We start from the raw sequence: 18,938 nt of genomic DNA, 5'->3' as shown, positions 1-18,938 counted from the left end.
TTAACTAATATATATTAAAAAGATATTGTACGACCCTAGGCTGCACATTTTGCTCACTTCTTAGTTTTTTAAGCGACTCGCGACTACCTAAATCGGCGTAATTACATCCCAAGAGTATAGCCAGAGGCATGTACTCTCTTAAGCATTTTATAAGCACATCCTAGCATTTCAATTCATAGCATTTAACATTTAATTAATTAGCATGTATTATTTTGTTATACGAGTTATTGTTATATTTTGTGAGTATGAGAAAGCATCCCGCTGACCCAGGAACCATACATGTATAATTAAAATATAAATTGGTTATGTGTTCAGAATATTTCGATAGTTATGGTAAACTTAAACTATCAAGGCGATTAACAATGAGACAAAAATTATTTTAATTATGTGGTTACGGTTTTAAGTAAAATAAATTAAAACTGATAGATAAATAGTATCAAACTATTTTTTTAGTAACTACTATTAAGTATTCCTGCTTGTATCGCTAACATACACAGATAAAATGTTTTATATTTAAGCTTTACCAAGTTTGGAGTTTTGATACAGAAATTACGAATTATAAATATATATATCTAATAATTTCGGAACGGAGTTGGCTATACAATACGAACGCGACGGCGAGATTGTGAAATAAAAAAGCAGAATAGTTCTAATATTTTATATTTATTATAATTAAAATAAAATAATTAAAAAGCCTCATATAAAAGTAAAAGGCAGAGAGATTTATGAATTCATATTTTGGCAAACCAATATGTTATCACAGGTTTTATTCATGGTTAAATTGAACCTTTAGAATTTAATCTCCATCACAGTATCTTATTGTATATGAAATAAGGTCAAATTATTTGTTAATATTTATTAAAGAGCTATGCTCTTGAAGTATATATTCTAATACATATCCTTAGTCTAAAATGCATAAATAATTATTACATTAATATCTCTTAATATTAAGTTAAAATGGCTGACAAAATTAATCACTCAGTTATAAATAAAGCAACGCTAAAATTAATGTGAATATTTTAAAATATATAGTCGTTTTAGTCATGTCTAATAAACCTATGATACTAAAATCCATCAAAATTCGTCTAACTCCTAAATGATATTTACTTAAGTGCTAAAACAATTTATAGTTAAAAATAATATTAAGCTTTCCTATATTTTAATAATATCTGCTGACACTGCATTTAACCGTGACCATGCAGATAAGAAAATTAACTTGGCTAATTGAAAAATGAGAACGACTGGAATAAACAATTTCCGTATACCAAAGCTTGTATGGCGACATTGTCTTAGGAACATTTTATCACTTTCGGTTTATGCAAAAATCTTTCACCACTTATTTTTTAGAAAAAGGTATTGGCTGTTTAGATCAAATTTTAAGGTCAATAAAAATATTTCAACGGAATTCTGAGTAAAAAATATTGAAACGCATTTGGATTTCTATATTTTACGAGTTGTACTAACGATTGGTTAGCCGTTAAATCGCATACATTTTGTTGTCTTATCTAAAGTCACTGAAGTCGGTCTTCAGCTGTATGGCGGGTTTGTTCGGACGGGACTCGAACACCGGACGCTGTACTGGGCCAGAGTTACGACTGTTTTGGTTCGCTTTCACTGCGTTTTCTAGTTTGGTGCGAAGTTCAGATGATTGCTGCATTATCGCTTTGAATTCCTGAAAAATATTGTTATTTTAATTATTTATATTTTTTGTTTAATGTGTAATAGGTGAAGCTGTCACTTAAAGTATGGGCCCACTAAACAACTGAGTCGCTGAGCTCATGTTGGTTAAATTGATTGCTTTTTTGTGTTGCTTAGTTTAAACAGCATATTATTTTCATTCTAACAAAATATGTTTAGCGTTTGAAATAATGCACGCCATCCCGATTATCTTGTCTTTACTTGCGTTAAGCTAAACGTAAAATGTCCTCTACCCGCAGTTACCATATTATCAATTCATTATTCCACAGCCTGTATATAAATAAGTATTGAATATTCTAACTAAGATAAGAGTCAAAAAAACCAGTTCGATAATTTTTTTAAATATGGACATATATGGATATGGATGTTACTATTAAAAATCTGTGGCCATAGGTCAGAATATAATAAATGCAATTTTATTACTTAACAGGACAAGCAATTAAATTATTAAGAAATCTTGAAGGAACTATTAAAATATGAAACACACACATGAATGTACTTATCATTGTCTGATCTATGACCACAGAAATAATATTGACAGGTATTTGAAGTCGATTTAATTTCCCAAATTACTTTCTAAAAATGAGGGTAGACAGACCTGTGGGTGCTGTGGTCCAATCTTCATAAGCCATTGCAGCGCGAAGTCGTGAAGCGTGCGGACGTGTGCTGGGGCTGCAGAGAGCGCATTTCCCTCGCGCAAATAAGATATCACTATAGGCACTAGAAGCCAAAGTAATTGGACGCCTGTGGATATTAAAACATATATTATATATTTTTATATGGTGTAACCAAACATTTTTAAAATAGCTATATACTGTGGAATTTTAAAAATACTTCATTTTATATTAAACAGATACAAAAATGCATTTATTATTGCGAATTTGTGGCTTTAGTCGGAAATGAAAACGCTTGCCAGAATCGAATCTGAGAAACATGAAAAAAAAAACCTGAAATACTGAAAATTAAAACATTAGATTTTTTTTTTGTTACTTTGTTTAGTTTAGTTATCGTTTCCGTGTTTTATTAAGAAATTACAACCTGTATGTTATTTTATAAACTTCTTACCTCTGTGAGGATCATCTAGAGCCGCAAAAAGAAGTAAGAATTATCAATTTTATGATTTTTAATTCAGACTAGATAATGTTAAATGCAATATATGTATGTTATATTAAGATATACGATTTCAATAATTCGTAATGAAAGTTCCTTTTTCATCTTGGAAAGCATGTCGTTTATTAAAAATATATATATATATATTTTACGGTATTTTTAAGCCAATGAGGAATCTGCCTTAATGACCCGTATTTTAAACATTCAACAACATTAAATTGTATTGAAGTATCGTTACAAACACGGTTCTAACTTCTGCGTTTTAGAATCAGAAACACTTACGTCCGGCCGTAGGTGCCGCCAACACCAACTCAGTTAGGGCTGACAAGGCGGCAGTGGCAGCCCTCACGTGTGCCGCGTCAGTCGCTTGCGAAGCGGTGGCAGCCCTGGCCACCAGCCGAGCTGCGAGAGCGCGAGCCCACCAGGATACAGTCTGCGCGGGCGCAGAACGAGACCAGATGTCGCGAAGTACTACGCAGCATGAGGCAAAGATCTGAAATTTATTAAATTTGTTAAAAAACGATTAACATAGAATTAAGTGATAAAATTTTCGTAAAAAGTATTATTAAATCGATTTCATAAACAAACAAAGTGTGACGAAAATGTTATCAGTTATCACTCTTCATTATGATGAAACTTCTCCTCATTTAAAAAAAAAACACAAAATTAAAGAAACTATAATAATAAGCACTCGGTGTACATAATACTAGCTGTGTTCTGCGGTTCCACCCACATTAATTAGGTCGTAGCACGATATTCTATAGTAAATCTAAATATTTTCGCGGTAAATAAACTTTTAAATGCAAAAATTATATTTTTGTGTTAGCCATATGGAATCGCGGACGTTTTCGTAGATATTGACGTCTTCTATAAAACTGTAGTACATCATTTTGCACTATTGTCAACAGTTTCCGCAACGTATGTAAATATGATTTTTTATTGATCTATTTCACATCTTGGGTTGTATTACACTATTGTAATTTCATAGAGAACCCTAACATTTTTGAAAATGTTCTATAGTGTATGTTGATGGTAAAAGAATTTCAAATCCGTCCAGTAGGTTCGGAGCCTATTCAATGCAAACAATCAAATCTTTCTTTATATTAATAATAATAATAATATATATATAAAAATAATAATAATATATACAGTCAAAACCATTTATAACGACATCGTTTACAACGACCTATCGGTTATTACAACCAGATTGTATGGTCCCGTCCGAATCCCTATTAAACTATTCAGTAAACAAACCGCTTATAACAACATCGGATACAGCGACATATCGCTTACAACGACGAAATTTTATCGATATTCATCGGCTATAACGACCAACCGCTTCTTATCTCAGTAAAACAAACGATTTTAAATCTTATTTATAAGCATTGAATGAATATTTAGGCATATTATTACCTACGCACTTTCTCCCAACAAACAGTTTCAGCCAACAACGATTTCCGAGGCTCTTAAAAAAATTTGTTGCCTTTAACGAACAGTTTGATACTGGTGATACTCATACCTTGAGGAGTATGAAACGTAAAATGCAAAAAATATTTGAGACTGGGCTAAAAAAAAAACAGACCAAAATGACTGATTACTTTTGTACCTAATTATATCGTAATAAATATTTTTGTTTCTTTTTTGACTCGTTTACATATTATAATATTAACATACCATATTATAACCCATACCTACCTATTCTAGATCGATAACTATGATAATATAACTATGTACAATGTACATACATATGTGCTGTACTTGTGTATATGACATTGCTTATAACGACTATCGGATATAACGTCGGCAACTATACGGTCCCTTCAATGTCGTTATAACCGGTTTTGACTGTATATAAAAATAATAATTAATACTTGTTAATAATACTTTTTAATTAATATATACTTGAAACCAGTAGTAACAATCTTACCTCATTATCCCTGGTATCAAGACAGTGTCTTATATGGTTAATGCAAGGGTAGTGAAGTAATGGAACTGCATCCACTTTAGCCAATAAAACGGCCATCGCTCTAGCGCCGCATACGCTCTCTATACGCTGTTCACTGTCCTCTGAAACACGTAAAAGCTTCGTTGAAATTAATTATATATATATAATTGGATGAAATAAAAACTTTGTGGAACATATAATAACCATATACATTATATTGTTATATGTTCCACAGAACAATTATTTCTTAAAAAAAAGGATAAAGCTAAGCTCGGCATACACGGTAAATTAAGACTTGGGATTTTTTTTTATTAGTTATATCTTTTTTTCTATAGAACAAAATATATATGGGCAAATGGCCATTAGTAAGCCCATAGACACTTTCAATATCAGAGGGCTCGCGAGTGCGTTGCCGGCCTTTAAATTTAAAAGTTTACATACCATATGGGCACATGAGAAACTGATATTTAAACTCACCAGTCTTGACCCGTTCAACCAACTTCGCAAGCGTGGTCTGCAATAACTGCTCGTGAGCCGCGCGTGTTTCGTCCGAGACACGCGCGACTCGACATTCCGCACCTCGCTGGAGGAGTAACACGCCCGCAGAGCTTAGTGTGGATTCGCCCTTACTGCAACGAAGTACTTCCGTTGCTAGGTAAAGGATTGTTGGTAGGAGAGATAGGGCACCTAAAAATATTTAAATAGAATATATAAAGATGTTTAAAGTTATACTTCTATTATGATCATAACCAGTAATAGCAGGATTGCTTCTTTATTACTTTGAATTATCTTTAAGTATAGAAACAACTATCATCGTTATCTGTGTTCAATTAAAATCCTTTAAAAAAACTGGTTATTACAAAAATAAAAATTCTAACAATAGTAATCGCACTTTTTAGGGATTTATTAATTATATTAGAGAAATTGCATTCACATTTATCTATACTACAAAGTATTTAATTAAAACATTATACAACCACCTCCAATATACGAACTGAACATTTATGTGCTCTGTATGTATCACATATTATGCTGTATATACGTAAATCTTTTTAGGTAAGCATATTCTAGAAATTCAAGATAAATAGGTAAAAAGGAATAAATATTTTATTTATTTAAAATAAAAAATAAAATAAATCTTACCCTGTGGACTTGTTAATGTAGTCAACTCAGACATGGACACCAAACTTTTCACCAGTAATGTATCTCCATGAATCCCAAGTCCCTTCCTCACTCCAATCACGCCCACTCTCCCCTCTACCTTCAAAGGGCTAAGGTTTGGAAGCCTTCTAACGAGGAAACATAGACAGACTTCCAAGCATGCGAAGACCAGAGACTTTCCCGGTGGGAGGTCCCCTGTTGGTCCACCTTCCCCTAACGTGTGGACCACTTCTAGCACAGATTGGGGAATTTCACCGGCAGCTTCATTTGGAGCTAGTTCTGAAAAGGAATGGTAACTTTTCATTAATTCTGATAGACCCTATGTTAACTGAAGGTTTCGATTTGTCCTACTTAGAGTATTCTTTAAGTTGGACGACGGATTGATTTTCATTTTTTTAAAGCACCGTGTCTTAAGTTGTCTAAAGGCTTTCAACGCCTGTTTTAACTTTGAATATAACCCGGAGGTTTCATTCATGAAGAATAATATAATAAAATAATAAAAGAAAAGATAACAATGCCAAAAAATCAAGTAAAACAGCTGTTTAGCTGGTGTATCGAAACATAAGTGTAAATTATCATAATAATCTAATACGGTGTGTAAAATATATTCAACTATCTTTACCATTAAATGTTCAACGCATTACCAACTAATAAAACACGTATTTTACACCCACGACTCACACTTTTATTTTTGAAAGCAATATCAAACGCACCGAAGAATCACCGACTTCATACAAAAAACACAAACATGTAAATATGAGAAATACCTTTGATTTTCTGTTGCATCTGCTCATGCAATTGCTCCCTTGCTCCCAACACCACCAATTGCAGTACATCAGCGGCTAAAAGCAATGCTTCGATGCTCTCTTGGGTCAGACCACTGCGGTGGATTATCTGACACAGCTCAATGGCTAGGGCCCTGTAATGGTAAGATAAAATCAGAAAATTTTAAATCAAATCATTTTGTCATTTGTGAACTTTTTGAAGCTGTTTGTTTTTCTAGAATATTTATGAATCAAAATTCTTAGTGATTTTGTTAAGGGACAGAGGTCAAAGGCCAATATTTAAAGGTATATTTTTTTGGAAACAAAATTAGGAACCAGTTAAAAGATTTAGTAAAAATCGCATCAACCTATACTTAGATGTTAGTATAATTAAAAGTCAATATTAAATATACCTATACCAACAGATATATGTAGTTAAAAAATTATATAGAAAACATAAATAAAAAATAATACATCATTTTTGAAATGTAAGTTTCAAAAACAACTTTTAAACTATGAAAAAGAGTAACATGTACACATGTACATGTTCTATATAGTTAACAAACCTTTCTTTAAGAAGCCTCGCTCTGTTTTCCGGTGCATCTAGTAAAGTAACCAGCGACAATAGAACTGATTTTGTATTATCGACACTCATATCACGCTGAGCACACAATGCTTCCATGCATATACCTAAAAAACGTACATATACTTATTTTTAAAAGCCGGAAAAAAACAAACCGGTATTATTTTCTTTTTTACGGAAAGTCAACATCTGAAGGTATTTTTTTACTAATAAATTTATTTATCAAAGAGACCGTTCAAGTATTACGTCACGCAATTTTTGGACACCCCCCCCCCCCCATGTAACGCGCCGTAACGTTTTTCTGTATCCAAGTATAGTAAAATGTTTCATGACCACCTAGTGACTTTTAATACCTAAAAGTTACCATTATGTGGTGTACAGTACTGGAAAGTCGAAAATAATATTAAAAATAACGCGTAATTCAATCCCCGCCCCGTATCGTAACGTTTTACAAAAGGACCCCCTCCCCCCAAAATTCGTTACGTAATACTTGAACGCTCCCAAAATTTCATATTACATATTTCAAAAGTATTGATTGTCACCTGATCGTAATGATTATAGAAATATTTATTGAATCACAGGCTTTTTCACAGTATGAAGAATAAAGTGTTATTGAGAGAAATCTGTTCAAAACATAGCTTTGAATTTGAAAGTATAAATTCTTACCAAAGAGCAAATGAAATCTTTCGTCGACTGGTTCGAAAAATTCAAAGTTGCCATTTTCAGTTTTTGTCATTTTGTTATCAACATTGTCAGTTATATCTGTAAATATAATAATAATAATTAACAATGATTCGATACAAAAAAATCTGTACATATTTTAATATATAGATGCTAACTGCATTACTTTTCACTAATTGAAAATTAATACGCAAAATGTCTATGAATAAAATTATGGCGAATCTAAGCCAAAGATTCCGACTGTATTTCGAGTAAAAAAAATTGAGACACAAAGTCATTAATATTATCTATACCTACTATAAAATTAAACTTTGAGAAAAATAAAAAAAAAGGGTGCGTGTACTTATGTACGCGCGTAAGAAGTTATACTTCTTTGGCATTATTAAAAATAGTTTTTGATTGCATGCAAATAATTAATTACAATTAAATAATCAAAGACTGGAAAAGGAGTCATTATAGTCAATAAAGTTCAGTTTACATTTGAAAAATTAAATAAATATTATTCTCTTACGTTAAGTGTAACATTAATTCTATTATTATTCGAATGTTGTTTTTAAATTATGTCCAATGCCGTAGCATCTTCCGTGGGCATCTTCATTCTGTTGATTTTGTCGGTGCGCCCGCATCGTAAAATTTCACTCTCATCAATTTTTCATAACGCGCCTAAAGAAGTATAACTTCAAAAAAATATTTCGTCTTACCATTGCGTGAGGGTATATTCTTGAAACTCGCGTTATATCTCAAAGCAGCTGCATACAAAAGTGACGGCCACGAAGTCGCGTAATGCGCCCGCGACCCTTCCGCTGTCTCCGCTGAATAAAACGCTCCACCGCCATGCGGCAATTGGGAAGCGAATTCTGAAATATTCATAGAAATATCCTCTTAGGTATTTTGTGTTCCTGAATCTATACAAATATATTATAGAGGAAAGATTTGTATGTAACGAATTGGCTCAAAAGTACTGGACCGATTTTAAAAATTCTTTCACCATTTGAATTCTACATTATCCCAGATTAATACAAGCTATTTAAATTTCAAGAAAAAAATAAGCCTATCCAAACTACAATAATGTTACCCAATAAGTAAGAAAAATGCCTATAAAATATATTTCATCGCATGCGCTGCCCGCGGGCCGCTAGTCATCTATAATTTGAATTATTGCGATTGTCTTAAATAATAAATGCGCAATAAAAATTAACATTTTTATTAATCTTAATATACATATATAAATTACGTGTCACGTTGTTTGTCCGCTATGGACTCCTAAACTACCGAACCGATATCATCAAATTTGCATACCGTGTGTAGTTTGATCCAACTTAAAAGATAGGATAGCTTACATCTCAATTTATACCCACAATATTATGTTATTGCAAAATATTTGTTTATTATTTGATAGTCACAATTCTAACAGATGGCGCTGTGTTGAAAGTACCGACGTTTCACATAAGCTATAATTTAATGGCATAACCACCAAAAAAGCATGGTGGTCCCCATGACTGGTGTTCTTCTACCGTTTCCCTTGAATAGTTTACTACTATGTAATATAACTAAAACCTTAGCCACAGCAACGCGTGGCCGGTCTGCTGGTTGTTATCATATATTTTAATTATGAATGCCGTTCATGGGTAATTACTACTAATTTTGAATTATTTCCTTAAGATTTAAAATGTATATAGAGTAACTCTTATCATATGGCATTAGTCATCGTTTAAATCATTTATCAGGACAACATGTTTGACCGAAACAATTATTGTTACACTGGAAATATACCCAGGACCTTATAGCTATAGGACCAACCACATCTTGGTTATAATTAGCAAAAATATCGTTAAACAAACCTGGCGGCAAACTCAATAAAGCGTGGTCCCTCAACGCAGCCAGCCAATTCTCACTAAGACTCTCCAACTCCGGTTCAACCAGTTTCAACAAGCTCTCTCCTTTACTCTCAAACTCTCCATATTCGTCGTCCTCTTCTATATTAGCGTTGTCTATTTCATTATTGTTCTGCAACACCTGGTTTTTCCACTTCGCGATTTCAGATTGGTTGTTTATAGGCTTCGTGTCTAGTTGTTTTACGTAGCTACCGGGCGCACTGTCGTTGCTCACCATCGCTACTATGTATACCTAAAAGATTTTTTTATCTTATTAAGGTCGAAAATAATTAATTCTATACTGCTGGAATATCAAAGTTCTACTAGTTGTCTGAAAGAAACCGCTAGGTAGCGTGTGTTGCTCTCGTAATTAACATCGTGCAATTAAGTGTTAAAAAATATTACTTCTAGACGACCCTAATTTCCCACGTTTCGTAGTTATTTTGATTTTTCATACACATTCCATAACATTTAAATAATTAAGACTTATTTATTATTAGAAAAATTGAATTAATACCTCGGCCCAAGCTTTTAATATAGAAAGCTTCTCCAACGTAGCCATACTTTCATTGTATATCAATGTGGTATTTCCCTTTTTGTTTAATTTGTCCAAACTGGATACTAGGAGTTGATGAACTCTGAAAAAATAATTTTTAATAAAAACATGTGTTATCCCTTAAATAAGAAAGACTTATCAAAGCAGTTTAATATTTCGTTTAAAAATAAAATAGTTACAATGAATCTATTAATAAAAACCTCACCTGCGTAAATCATTAATATCTCTGGCAACACCGCATCCGATCCAAGCAGAGCATACGTCACAAGCGGCCGCAGTTACGTGCGAGGCCGTGTCTCCCGCGAACGCAGGACGTACTGCCGCGCCTACCTGAAACATGTTTACAGATACATTATATCTATTGGGATAATTAAGTATGGACAAAAAAAGGTAAAATTTAGATTTTTGTTTTTTAATATTTATGCTTAATTTAGTGTCCAATATAATTTAGATTAAAAAACGTGTATTTTCGTTATAATTCGAAAATATTATTACTACTAATATTTAAATTTTATTCTAGAAACAATCTACAATACTGTCTTTAACACATTTATATAGTTTTTGACTAATAAATTATATGCGCAAAAGGCATTATTGTAGGCTTTATAATACTAAATGTTCATGTATATATTTTTTTCTTTTAACTGCTGCTATATTGTTTTCATGTTTTTACGTTTCGAATGCCTTACTCAGCAATCGTGGTCAGCGACCGAAGACGCTCTTTAGATTATTTTTTTTAATATCGGTAACGTACCTGTGCCTGATATTGTTCCATAAGCAAGTGACCAGGAAAATCAGGTTCCGGCGCGCGTGCATACTGCTGTATTATCATTTGTAGGGTTTTTAACCCACACAGCCTTAGCGCATCAGATTCGCCCGTAGCTCCCACAAACGCCATACGAACCAAGTCCGATAAGTGAAGAGATAGATAGTCACCTACAATGTGATTTTAATAATATACACAATTATCTAATTCTTTTCAAACTTCGAATATTTTATTAAATACACATATGTATATATTCAGTAAATTTTGAAAATAAATTATTTATTACAAAGATAAAATTTATTACACTTGTTTTAATACCTTCAGAAATTCTAATTAATTTGAGAAATATTCACGACTAAAGAGATTAAAATCACAAAAACTTTATATATCTTTGCAAACACTAAGTAAAACAATAAATAATCAATAATGTAATACCATTAGGATCCATCCGAAGTCTTTCTTTAGCTTTAACAAGGTCAAAGTGGGCGGCCTCGCCAGTCGCTTCACAAGCTGACATAATCTTTTGAATGCATTCCATTGCGAATACCTGTATAACGAGTACAAAATGACAAAATATAAAGACATTTTTACCAAACAATAGTGTATATAATGGCGTATCAAGTGCGCTTGCATTGAAGGACTTTCGCGAACTACATTTTTTTTAGCAAAGAACTAGCGGAACCCACAGACGTTGTCCTGCATGATATTTCAAGCGATTAGGATATTAAATAAAGTATGCAAGTACCGACTGTAGCGCCATCTGCCGGGCTGCTTTGTGAATCTAAACCATCTAGGGCTCAACCCAAACGCATACAAAAAAATCATTCAAATTTGTCCAGCAAGAGGAGTTTAGTAACATACACACGTACAGTATAATTATATATTATATGTAAGCTATACTATATTTTATGTTAGATCAAACTGCACACGGTGTGCTAATTTAATTGAAATCGGTTAAGTAGTTTAGATGTCCATAGCGGACAAACAACGTGACACGTAATTTATATACATCATCAAGAACATAGTTTCATCTATGGAAATATTGCCTTATATATTTTTATATTAGACTGCAAAAAAGTTTTTATTAATTGTAATATATTATCTGTTATTATTAATCACAAAATACAGTTGTATCTGTATTCTGTTAAAGATTTTAATCTATGCAAATTATAAAACAAAAAATGTGAATTTAGTCCAAATTCAAAAATGGCTTCCAATGGGTTGGTTACTTTCGTAGTGGCCACAATGAACAATTATATACGTATAATTAACTTTAGAATTAATAGAAATATTTTTTAGTATTGCATTAACAACATATCTGTAAAGAACTTTTTTAAAAGCAATGTATTTAGTAATAAATAAAATAAGTTACATAAATAAAACACGTCTGATCCATATTCCATTTACGTGTTGCGTCTATAGAATATAATACGGTTATTTTGGATCCGAATATACAACATACCCGTGTAGGCCACCGTGGCTGTACGGCGGGATGCGTAGACTCTTCCGATTCCGCGTGGAACTCTGCTTGATCATCATCGCCTTCTGCGTCTAGATCTGTATCCAGGTTGTTGCTATCCTCTGAAAACCCCAAATTAACCAGTTTCCTATAATATTGAAGAAATTTATTTTCTAATAGATCGTTTAGATTCCTTAACATACTACTAAAACACTAGGTATAAAGAGTCCCTTTCCGAAAACAAGGAAAATGTTAAATTCAATATCATTTGGTTAGCGGTTCTAGGCCTAAGACGCGTATATCATTTGATAATTGGTGCCGATTATTAACTCACATTATTTTTGAAAAATATCTTTATACGGTAATATATATAATCCAAAAACAATTCCTCGTGCGTAACGGGCGTGTTACTAACCTACCCGCAGTAAATTTTAAAGTGTAAAGTACCTACACGTTCTAATCTTTTGATTGTTGTAAATTCAATTTCGTGTGTATTCTTTTGTTTTTAAATTAAATCCGCTTTTGTTAACTAATAGTATATATTTCTATCAAATTTAACATAGAAAATGCATAAAACTGCAAAGTCTATCAATTTAGAGATCTTAGAAGCCTTTAGTGACCACAAATTTAAAGCAACTCACCCAGTTTAATAGTAAGTACACGTTTAGCGAGTGCGAGCCATTCCTTAATGGTGCCATTAGCGGCTGCGGCCAAGAGGCAGCAAGTGAGTGTATCACGAGCGTGTGATAATGCTGTTTCGTCACGCTCTATGTCCAAATAGGCGAATAAGGCACCTGGTAGACCTGTTTCCGTTATTACTACACCTGGAAATTTTTAAGACATTAGTAAATGCTTTATAGTAGTAACGACGTAGATCACTTAAAAAACGTGTTTAAAATTTTACCGAAATATTTTTCAATATCTGAAATACTTAACAAAAGTTATGGAGTTTTCTGGTGAGGTATTATAAAAATATTCGGTTTTGCAACTGTCTAGTTCTCTGTATTATAAGAAAAGTATAGTCATTTCTTTTACAAAAGTATTTTTACCGTCAAAAGCCATAATAAGAAATTTTTTACATTGAAAATGTAAAAATGCAGTATGCACGGTACGCCATATTTAAACTTGAGAAGTGATTATGTAAATATATAAAATAATCTTTATTATAATACATTTATGCATAAACAAATCTTCTGTGGGTGTTTATAATTATATACCCACTAAACGGCTGGACTGATTTTGATGAATTTTTGTGGTTTATTCAAGAATTGTTTAGATTTACAATTCGATGATTTCGAAGGGTTCGCTAGTAAATAATAAGAATAATTAAAATTCTGACCACAATAAGGCTTAGCGGGCACGTGGTCTTTAGCCAGCATCGCGTATTTGCAAACTTCACCGGCCTCCTTCTGAGACAACTGACGGAGGCAGCATAATGCCGCACGACGGACTGACAGTTCAGGCGAAGATAGGTCACGCTAGTAAATGACATTTAAAAGTAATTAATAAAGGTATCTTTTGCTGTGTTGATTTACATTTGGAAGTATTAAGTTCTAGCATATTTTCATTGACAAAACTTTCATACATAATCTCTATATAACTACTAGTTAGCAAACCTTAACAATAGGTCAGTAGTAGCACGCTGATAGTCAGTGTTCTCTTACGCCCGAACCCAATAATCAATCTACAATCTCACATTAAAAACAATCTGAGATCAGACCGTGACAGTCGATCGATCTCCTATCTGCATCCCAATAACCAAACCCTACGAAGACAATCCATTTTTGGCGACGGATAAAATGCTCTTTATCGTTCCATTTTACTCAGTTTTCACTCATATTTAATAATCAATGTTAACCAAATAATGTAAATAAAACCGTACAAATAACATTAAAATACATGTGTATATTTAAAACATAACAAACCATTATTTTATTATTAAAAAAATTGGTGTAAGTTAAAATCTGTTAAAATAATTAACTGTCGAAATCGAGCTTTCGTCAACTGTCATTTTCATACAAAGTTCTATCCACAGACGCCGATACGACCTACCATGGATAGCTTGTATCGACAGATAGCTATTACGTCGACTGCTTATTGGCACACTTGTTACAACATTTGGATTAAGATTACTATCTCAGATGGTGGATTATGGATTGAGATAGGTTATTGGGTTCGGGCGTTAAAGCATTCATTGTTTTTATTAAAATTCACAAAGACTTGAGAATCAAGTCAATATCTGTAATTACTATCAATAAATTGTAATTAAAATGTGTACATCCTATTAAAGATACTTTGTCTTCTTTCCATAGTAATATAATATTTCAAATTAACAATAGGATTCAAAACCCTTAGGAAAAAACTTGACAGCCAAAACAAATGGTAAACCACAATCAAGCAATTGTTACTCTTGGATTATGTCTGATGAGTATTCAGACGGATTAGATCAACAGTTTTTCTGTTGTCCACCCTCCTATTTTCTTTATTCGGTGCCACAGTACACTTACACATAACGCAGGAACCAATGTATGTATGTTAATATGTCTCGGTGCGAACATCTGCAACTGTTGCAAACATCCTGTGGCCTCAGCGCGTGGCCCACCTGATCCGCCGCCGCATTCCTGAAGAGCGGCGCATGCGCATATGAATCGGCCAACTGCTGCGCCGCCGCATGCTAGAAATTTAAATAATAAACTAGTTAATTATAATACTTTGTATATAAGCTAGAACACGAAGAATTAAACTTTAAATGGCTTCAAAAAAATATTTTTGTGCTATAGCCGGAATTTATAGAAATAAAAAAAAGGATTGTGTTGTTTTATGAAACCACGTTAAAAGTGAAACTTTTTTTCACATTATAGACATTTAACTAAAAAATTTTGGAATAATATTCCAGTAAGGGTATAAAAATCGCTTTACAATCTTAATTTTATACTTGGAAAATTGGAATGATAATGGGAAATAATAAAAGTAGACTAAGCCTCCAACTAATATTTTTATTGAACTCTGTGTCTTAGAGAGTACGACATACATAATACTTAACAATTATTTAGATTATATACATGTAAGGAAAACATATTTTCCTATACAAACTCTTTTTATATTTTATTTTTCTTCTTTGCCGTCTGATCGACGATGTTTAATTTGTCACTTGACATAATAGATGTAAGATGTTTTAATTTTTTCTTTATTTTATTTTATTTTATAAAACCTAGAATATAGGCTTTAAATGTTGATTCTTTTGTATTCACAGAGAAACGCAGTTACGCCTTATTTATTCCCAGTACTCGTATAAGCGATCGATACCATTATATACACATATTAAGTAATAGTGTATAGACTACACGGTCAGCTGCTGCGAACTATAGGCGCCGCCATATTGGCCTTGGCTGCTATGACGAGTGCCTTTCACGTTATCCCTACTTCGCTGCCGACCGTCACGCGACATGCAACACACAGACGAAAAAGTTTGAGACGATGTATACCTTGCAACTCCGGTCCCAGTACAGTAATGAGTGCAGCCAAAAGTCGTCCCAAAGCACATCTCAAAGAATCACAAGCGGGTGGCGAATTGAATACCAGACGTAGAGCGGTACTAACAGTCCATTCTACGTGACTTCGGAACATTGGGCCCGATGCGTCCACTACTACTGAGAGGCCGTGGATGGCCCATACCTGTGAAAAGTCAATCAATAATTATTTTATATTTAATTAAACGCATATAGTTCTAGTTAGGTAATAGAAAACATACAAAAACCTTATATTTCATGGTTTAAATATAAAAACTCTGCTCTAATAAACATGGAAGTGGATCGTTTAGCAAGCGTAAAATCTATAATTTTTAATAAGAAATTTTACATGTCAATTATATTAAAAAAATCTTTTTTTTTATAGTACTGGGGCAAACGGGCAGGAACCTCACCTGATATTAAGTTACACCGCCGCCCATGCCATCTTAATGGGCTCGCGAGTGCGTTCCGGCCTTTAAAGAATTGGTACACTCTTTACTTTCTACTTGTCATAGACAAGTCTCAACGACGGTGTGTTTGAATAGGATTAAATGAATAATATTTTTGGGACTTTAAAGTACATATGTCACTTACTTGAACTTCGATTGCACTTGTATCCTGAGCTAACGCCCTTAAGACCGGCAACGCTGCAGCGCTTGATGACGCACCTCTAGCCCTTTGTACAGCGCCTACAGCCGCTGCAGCTGCCGCCCTAGTTGGGCGGTTAGTGCTAGTCTTCGCTAAAGTAATCACTCGCTCGCTAAGCGCTTGACTCTCCGCTTCAGATATACAGCTACAAAGGCGTCCAACGCATGAAGCTGCTGCAGCGCGGACTGTTGCACTGTTTGCTGAAAGTCCTGCCTGTAATAAAGAAACGGATCTAAACTTTTGTAATGGTGTTTACTGTTTATAGAAAATAAACCAATATAAAAACGCAATTAATTTTTCTTAGAAATTAACAATAATATTCTGATCTTAGTAACGATATATTTTGCAGCTCTACTGTGACTATTTTAATTTAAAATTAGTTGTTAAATAAATTTCGTGTCTTTTTTTACAGACAAGGTAACAGAAGTTGCAGGTGATCAGGTTTAAAACTGACCAACACAGAAAGTGTTATATGTCATATAGAAAAATTGGTTAACAGCCAGGATTCGAACACACAACCTCAAGCTTAAGAGCCACGATCTATGTACTCTTATTTTTATTCAAAAAAAATAATATTTAATGCAAGATATACTCACAAATATAAGCTCAGTGCAGGTGTTCTTCACAGGATCTTGCCCTAGACTAGACTTCATCTCGGCGAGCGTACGTAGAGCGAGCAACATCGCAGTGTATACGTTAATCTGTATCGCCTCTTGACGTGCGCCCTTTGACATTTTGATGCACTCGGCGAAGTGTTCCAGCATTTGTTGTCTAAACAATTTTTGAAGTGAAAACTTCTTTAGCGGCGTTGTACACTTTTTTTGGAATGGGTTAAAATGTTAAACTCGCGTCAGGACAAATTCGTAAGACGGATGGTTTTTTAAAGGACTATGAACCTTCGTTTATATAGTTACGGTTTTAATTCATTTGTCTCTTTCCTCAGATACATTGATGCATGTGGAATTCGACCTTAAGTCAAATATATCAAGGTTTAATTTTGCGAAACGTCTAAAGCTTTATTATTAACGATTTGGTCAGACTGACGACGGATTGAAAGTAGACAGCTGGCGCAGCGTATTTAATGTAATATAAATTGTCTTGTTTATGTATGATAGCGCAATAAATAAATATTGTATTCTACCACATAAATGCTAGTATTTTTATACCGATAATTAAAGCAATTCGAGCAAAATTATTCCCTAACCATTCCAAAATATCAACAAAACACAACGTTAATATTCAAGATTTCACTTCTGCCGGCACTCCCGGAGTGCAACCCGTCGTTTTTTTTAAACCAATTTTGGCATCAATTATTCCAAATATTAGAGAAAAGAAAAGGAATATTTTATGGAAAAGTGAACTAGATACCCTAATGAAATGAAAATGCCACCCAATATGATAGTTGAAGATTACTTCTTCTATCATTCTTAATAACTTTCAAACTTCAGTGTATCACTAATAAATGCATTAAAAAGATCTTGAATTTAAGATTTGATTTTCATTAAGAAAAAATATTAATAAATTTATCATATTGTAAAGGGTATTTCAACAAGAAGTTTGTTTTTCAATTGTGGCAACACCGAGAACGTGATAGTTTTGACATTTAGTTTTTGGCGGTATTCGTAGCAGGTGCTTTGGCAATTATTACAATGAATTCAATTTCGCTCGAAAATCGCATTAAAATAATTCAAATCCACTATAAAAATGGTGGTTCTGTTAAAGTTACATTTCGTAAAATTCGTGATATTTTCGGCCAGCATAATCGTCCTTCTGAGACCGCTGTTAAGAATTTGGTCGCGAAATTTGAGTCGACAGGCTCGGTACAAAATGTGCCAACACCAACACGTGTTCGACCGGGTCGTTCAACAGAAAACATCGCCGCCGTGAGCCACAGTAGTGAAGAAGATCAAAATTTGTCAATTTCACGACGTTCTCAACAATTGGGGTTATCCAAAAGCACAACATGGCGAATTTTGCGAAAGGATTTGGCTTTGAAGCCTTACAAGATTCAACTGGTGCAGGAATTAAAGCTGATCGACCATTCAAATCGCCGCAGATTCGCTCAGTTCATTCAGGAACAACCTGCTGGTTTTTCTGAAAAAATCATTTTTTCAGACGAAGCCCATTTTCATTTGTCAGGGTACGTCAACAAGCAAAATTGTCGCATTTGGGCTTCTGAAAATC

General features: G+C 33.5%; 1 protein-coding gene across 2 annotated transcripts in view; it reads right to left on the bottom strand.

Moving 5' to 3' along the window:
* Positions 1-644: 644 nt before the first annotated feature.
* Positions 645-18,938, bottom strand: part of LOC125051864 (HEAT repeat-containing protein 5B) — a 37,112-nt gene continuing 18,818 nt past the window's right edge. Inside the window, exons 18-40 of one of the 2 annotated variants that reach the window (XM_047652472.1) lie at positions 17,351-17,525; positions 16,701-16,967; positions 16,083-16,272; positions 15,105-15,271; positions 13,937-14,075; positions 13,239-13,421; positions 12,601-12,719; positions 11,574-11,685; positions 11,127-11,308; positions 10,578-10,702; positions 10,334-10,454; positions 9,784-10,069; positions 8,644-8,799; positions 7,928-8,023; positions 7,245-7,368; positions 6,682-6,833; positions 5,897-6,193; positions 5,231-5,440; positions 4,736-4,875; positions 3,091-3,301; positions 2,764-2,778; positions 2,297-2,442; positions 645-1,672 (exon numbers count right to left, since the gene is read on the bottom strand). In XM_047652472.1, the coding sequence (XP_047508428.1) occupies positions 1,502-1,672; positions 2,297-2,442; positions 2,764-2,778; positions 3,091-3,301; positions 4,736-4,875; positions 5,231-5,440; positions 5,897-6,193; positions 6,682-6,833; positions 7,245-7,368; positions 7,928-8,023; positions 8,644-8,799; positions 9,784-10,069; positions 10,334-10,454; positions 10,578-10,702; positions 11,127-11,308; positions 11,574-11,685; positions 12,601-12,719; positions 13,239-13,421; positions 13,937-14,075; positions 15,105-15,271; positions 16,083-16,272; positions 16,701-16,967; positions 17,351-17,525 (3,784 nt within the window). In that variant the 3' untranslated portion in view covers positions 645-1,501. The remainder of the gene's footprint in view (positions 1,673-2,296; positions 2,443-2,763; positions 2,779-3,090; positions 3,302-4,735; positions 4,876-5,230; positions 5,441-5,896; positions 6,194-6,681; positions 6,834-7,244; positions 7,369-7,927; positions 8,024-8,643; positions 8,800-9,783; positions 10,070-10,333; positions 10,455-10,577; positions 10,703-11,126; positions 11,309-11,573; positions 11,686-12,600; positions 12,720-13,238; positions 13,422-13,936; positions 14,076-15,104; positions 15,272-16,082; positions 16,273-16,700; positions 16,968-17,350; positions 17,526-18,938) is intronic. The other variant, XM_047652473.1, reaches the window with a different exon arrangement.

Source organism: Pieris napi, chromosome 8 (assembly GCF_905475465.1).
Source record: "Pieris napi chromosome 8, ilPieNapi1.2, whole genome shotgun sequence".
Taxonomy (NCBI): Eukaryota; Metazoa; Arthropoda; class Insecta; order Lepidoptera; family Pieridae; genus Pieris; species Pieris napi.
Note: the sequence above shows the minus strand (reverse complement) of the source record. Positions and strands in the feature narration are given on the sequence as shown.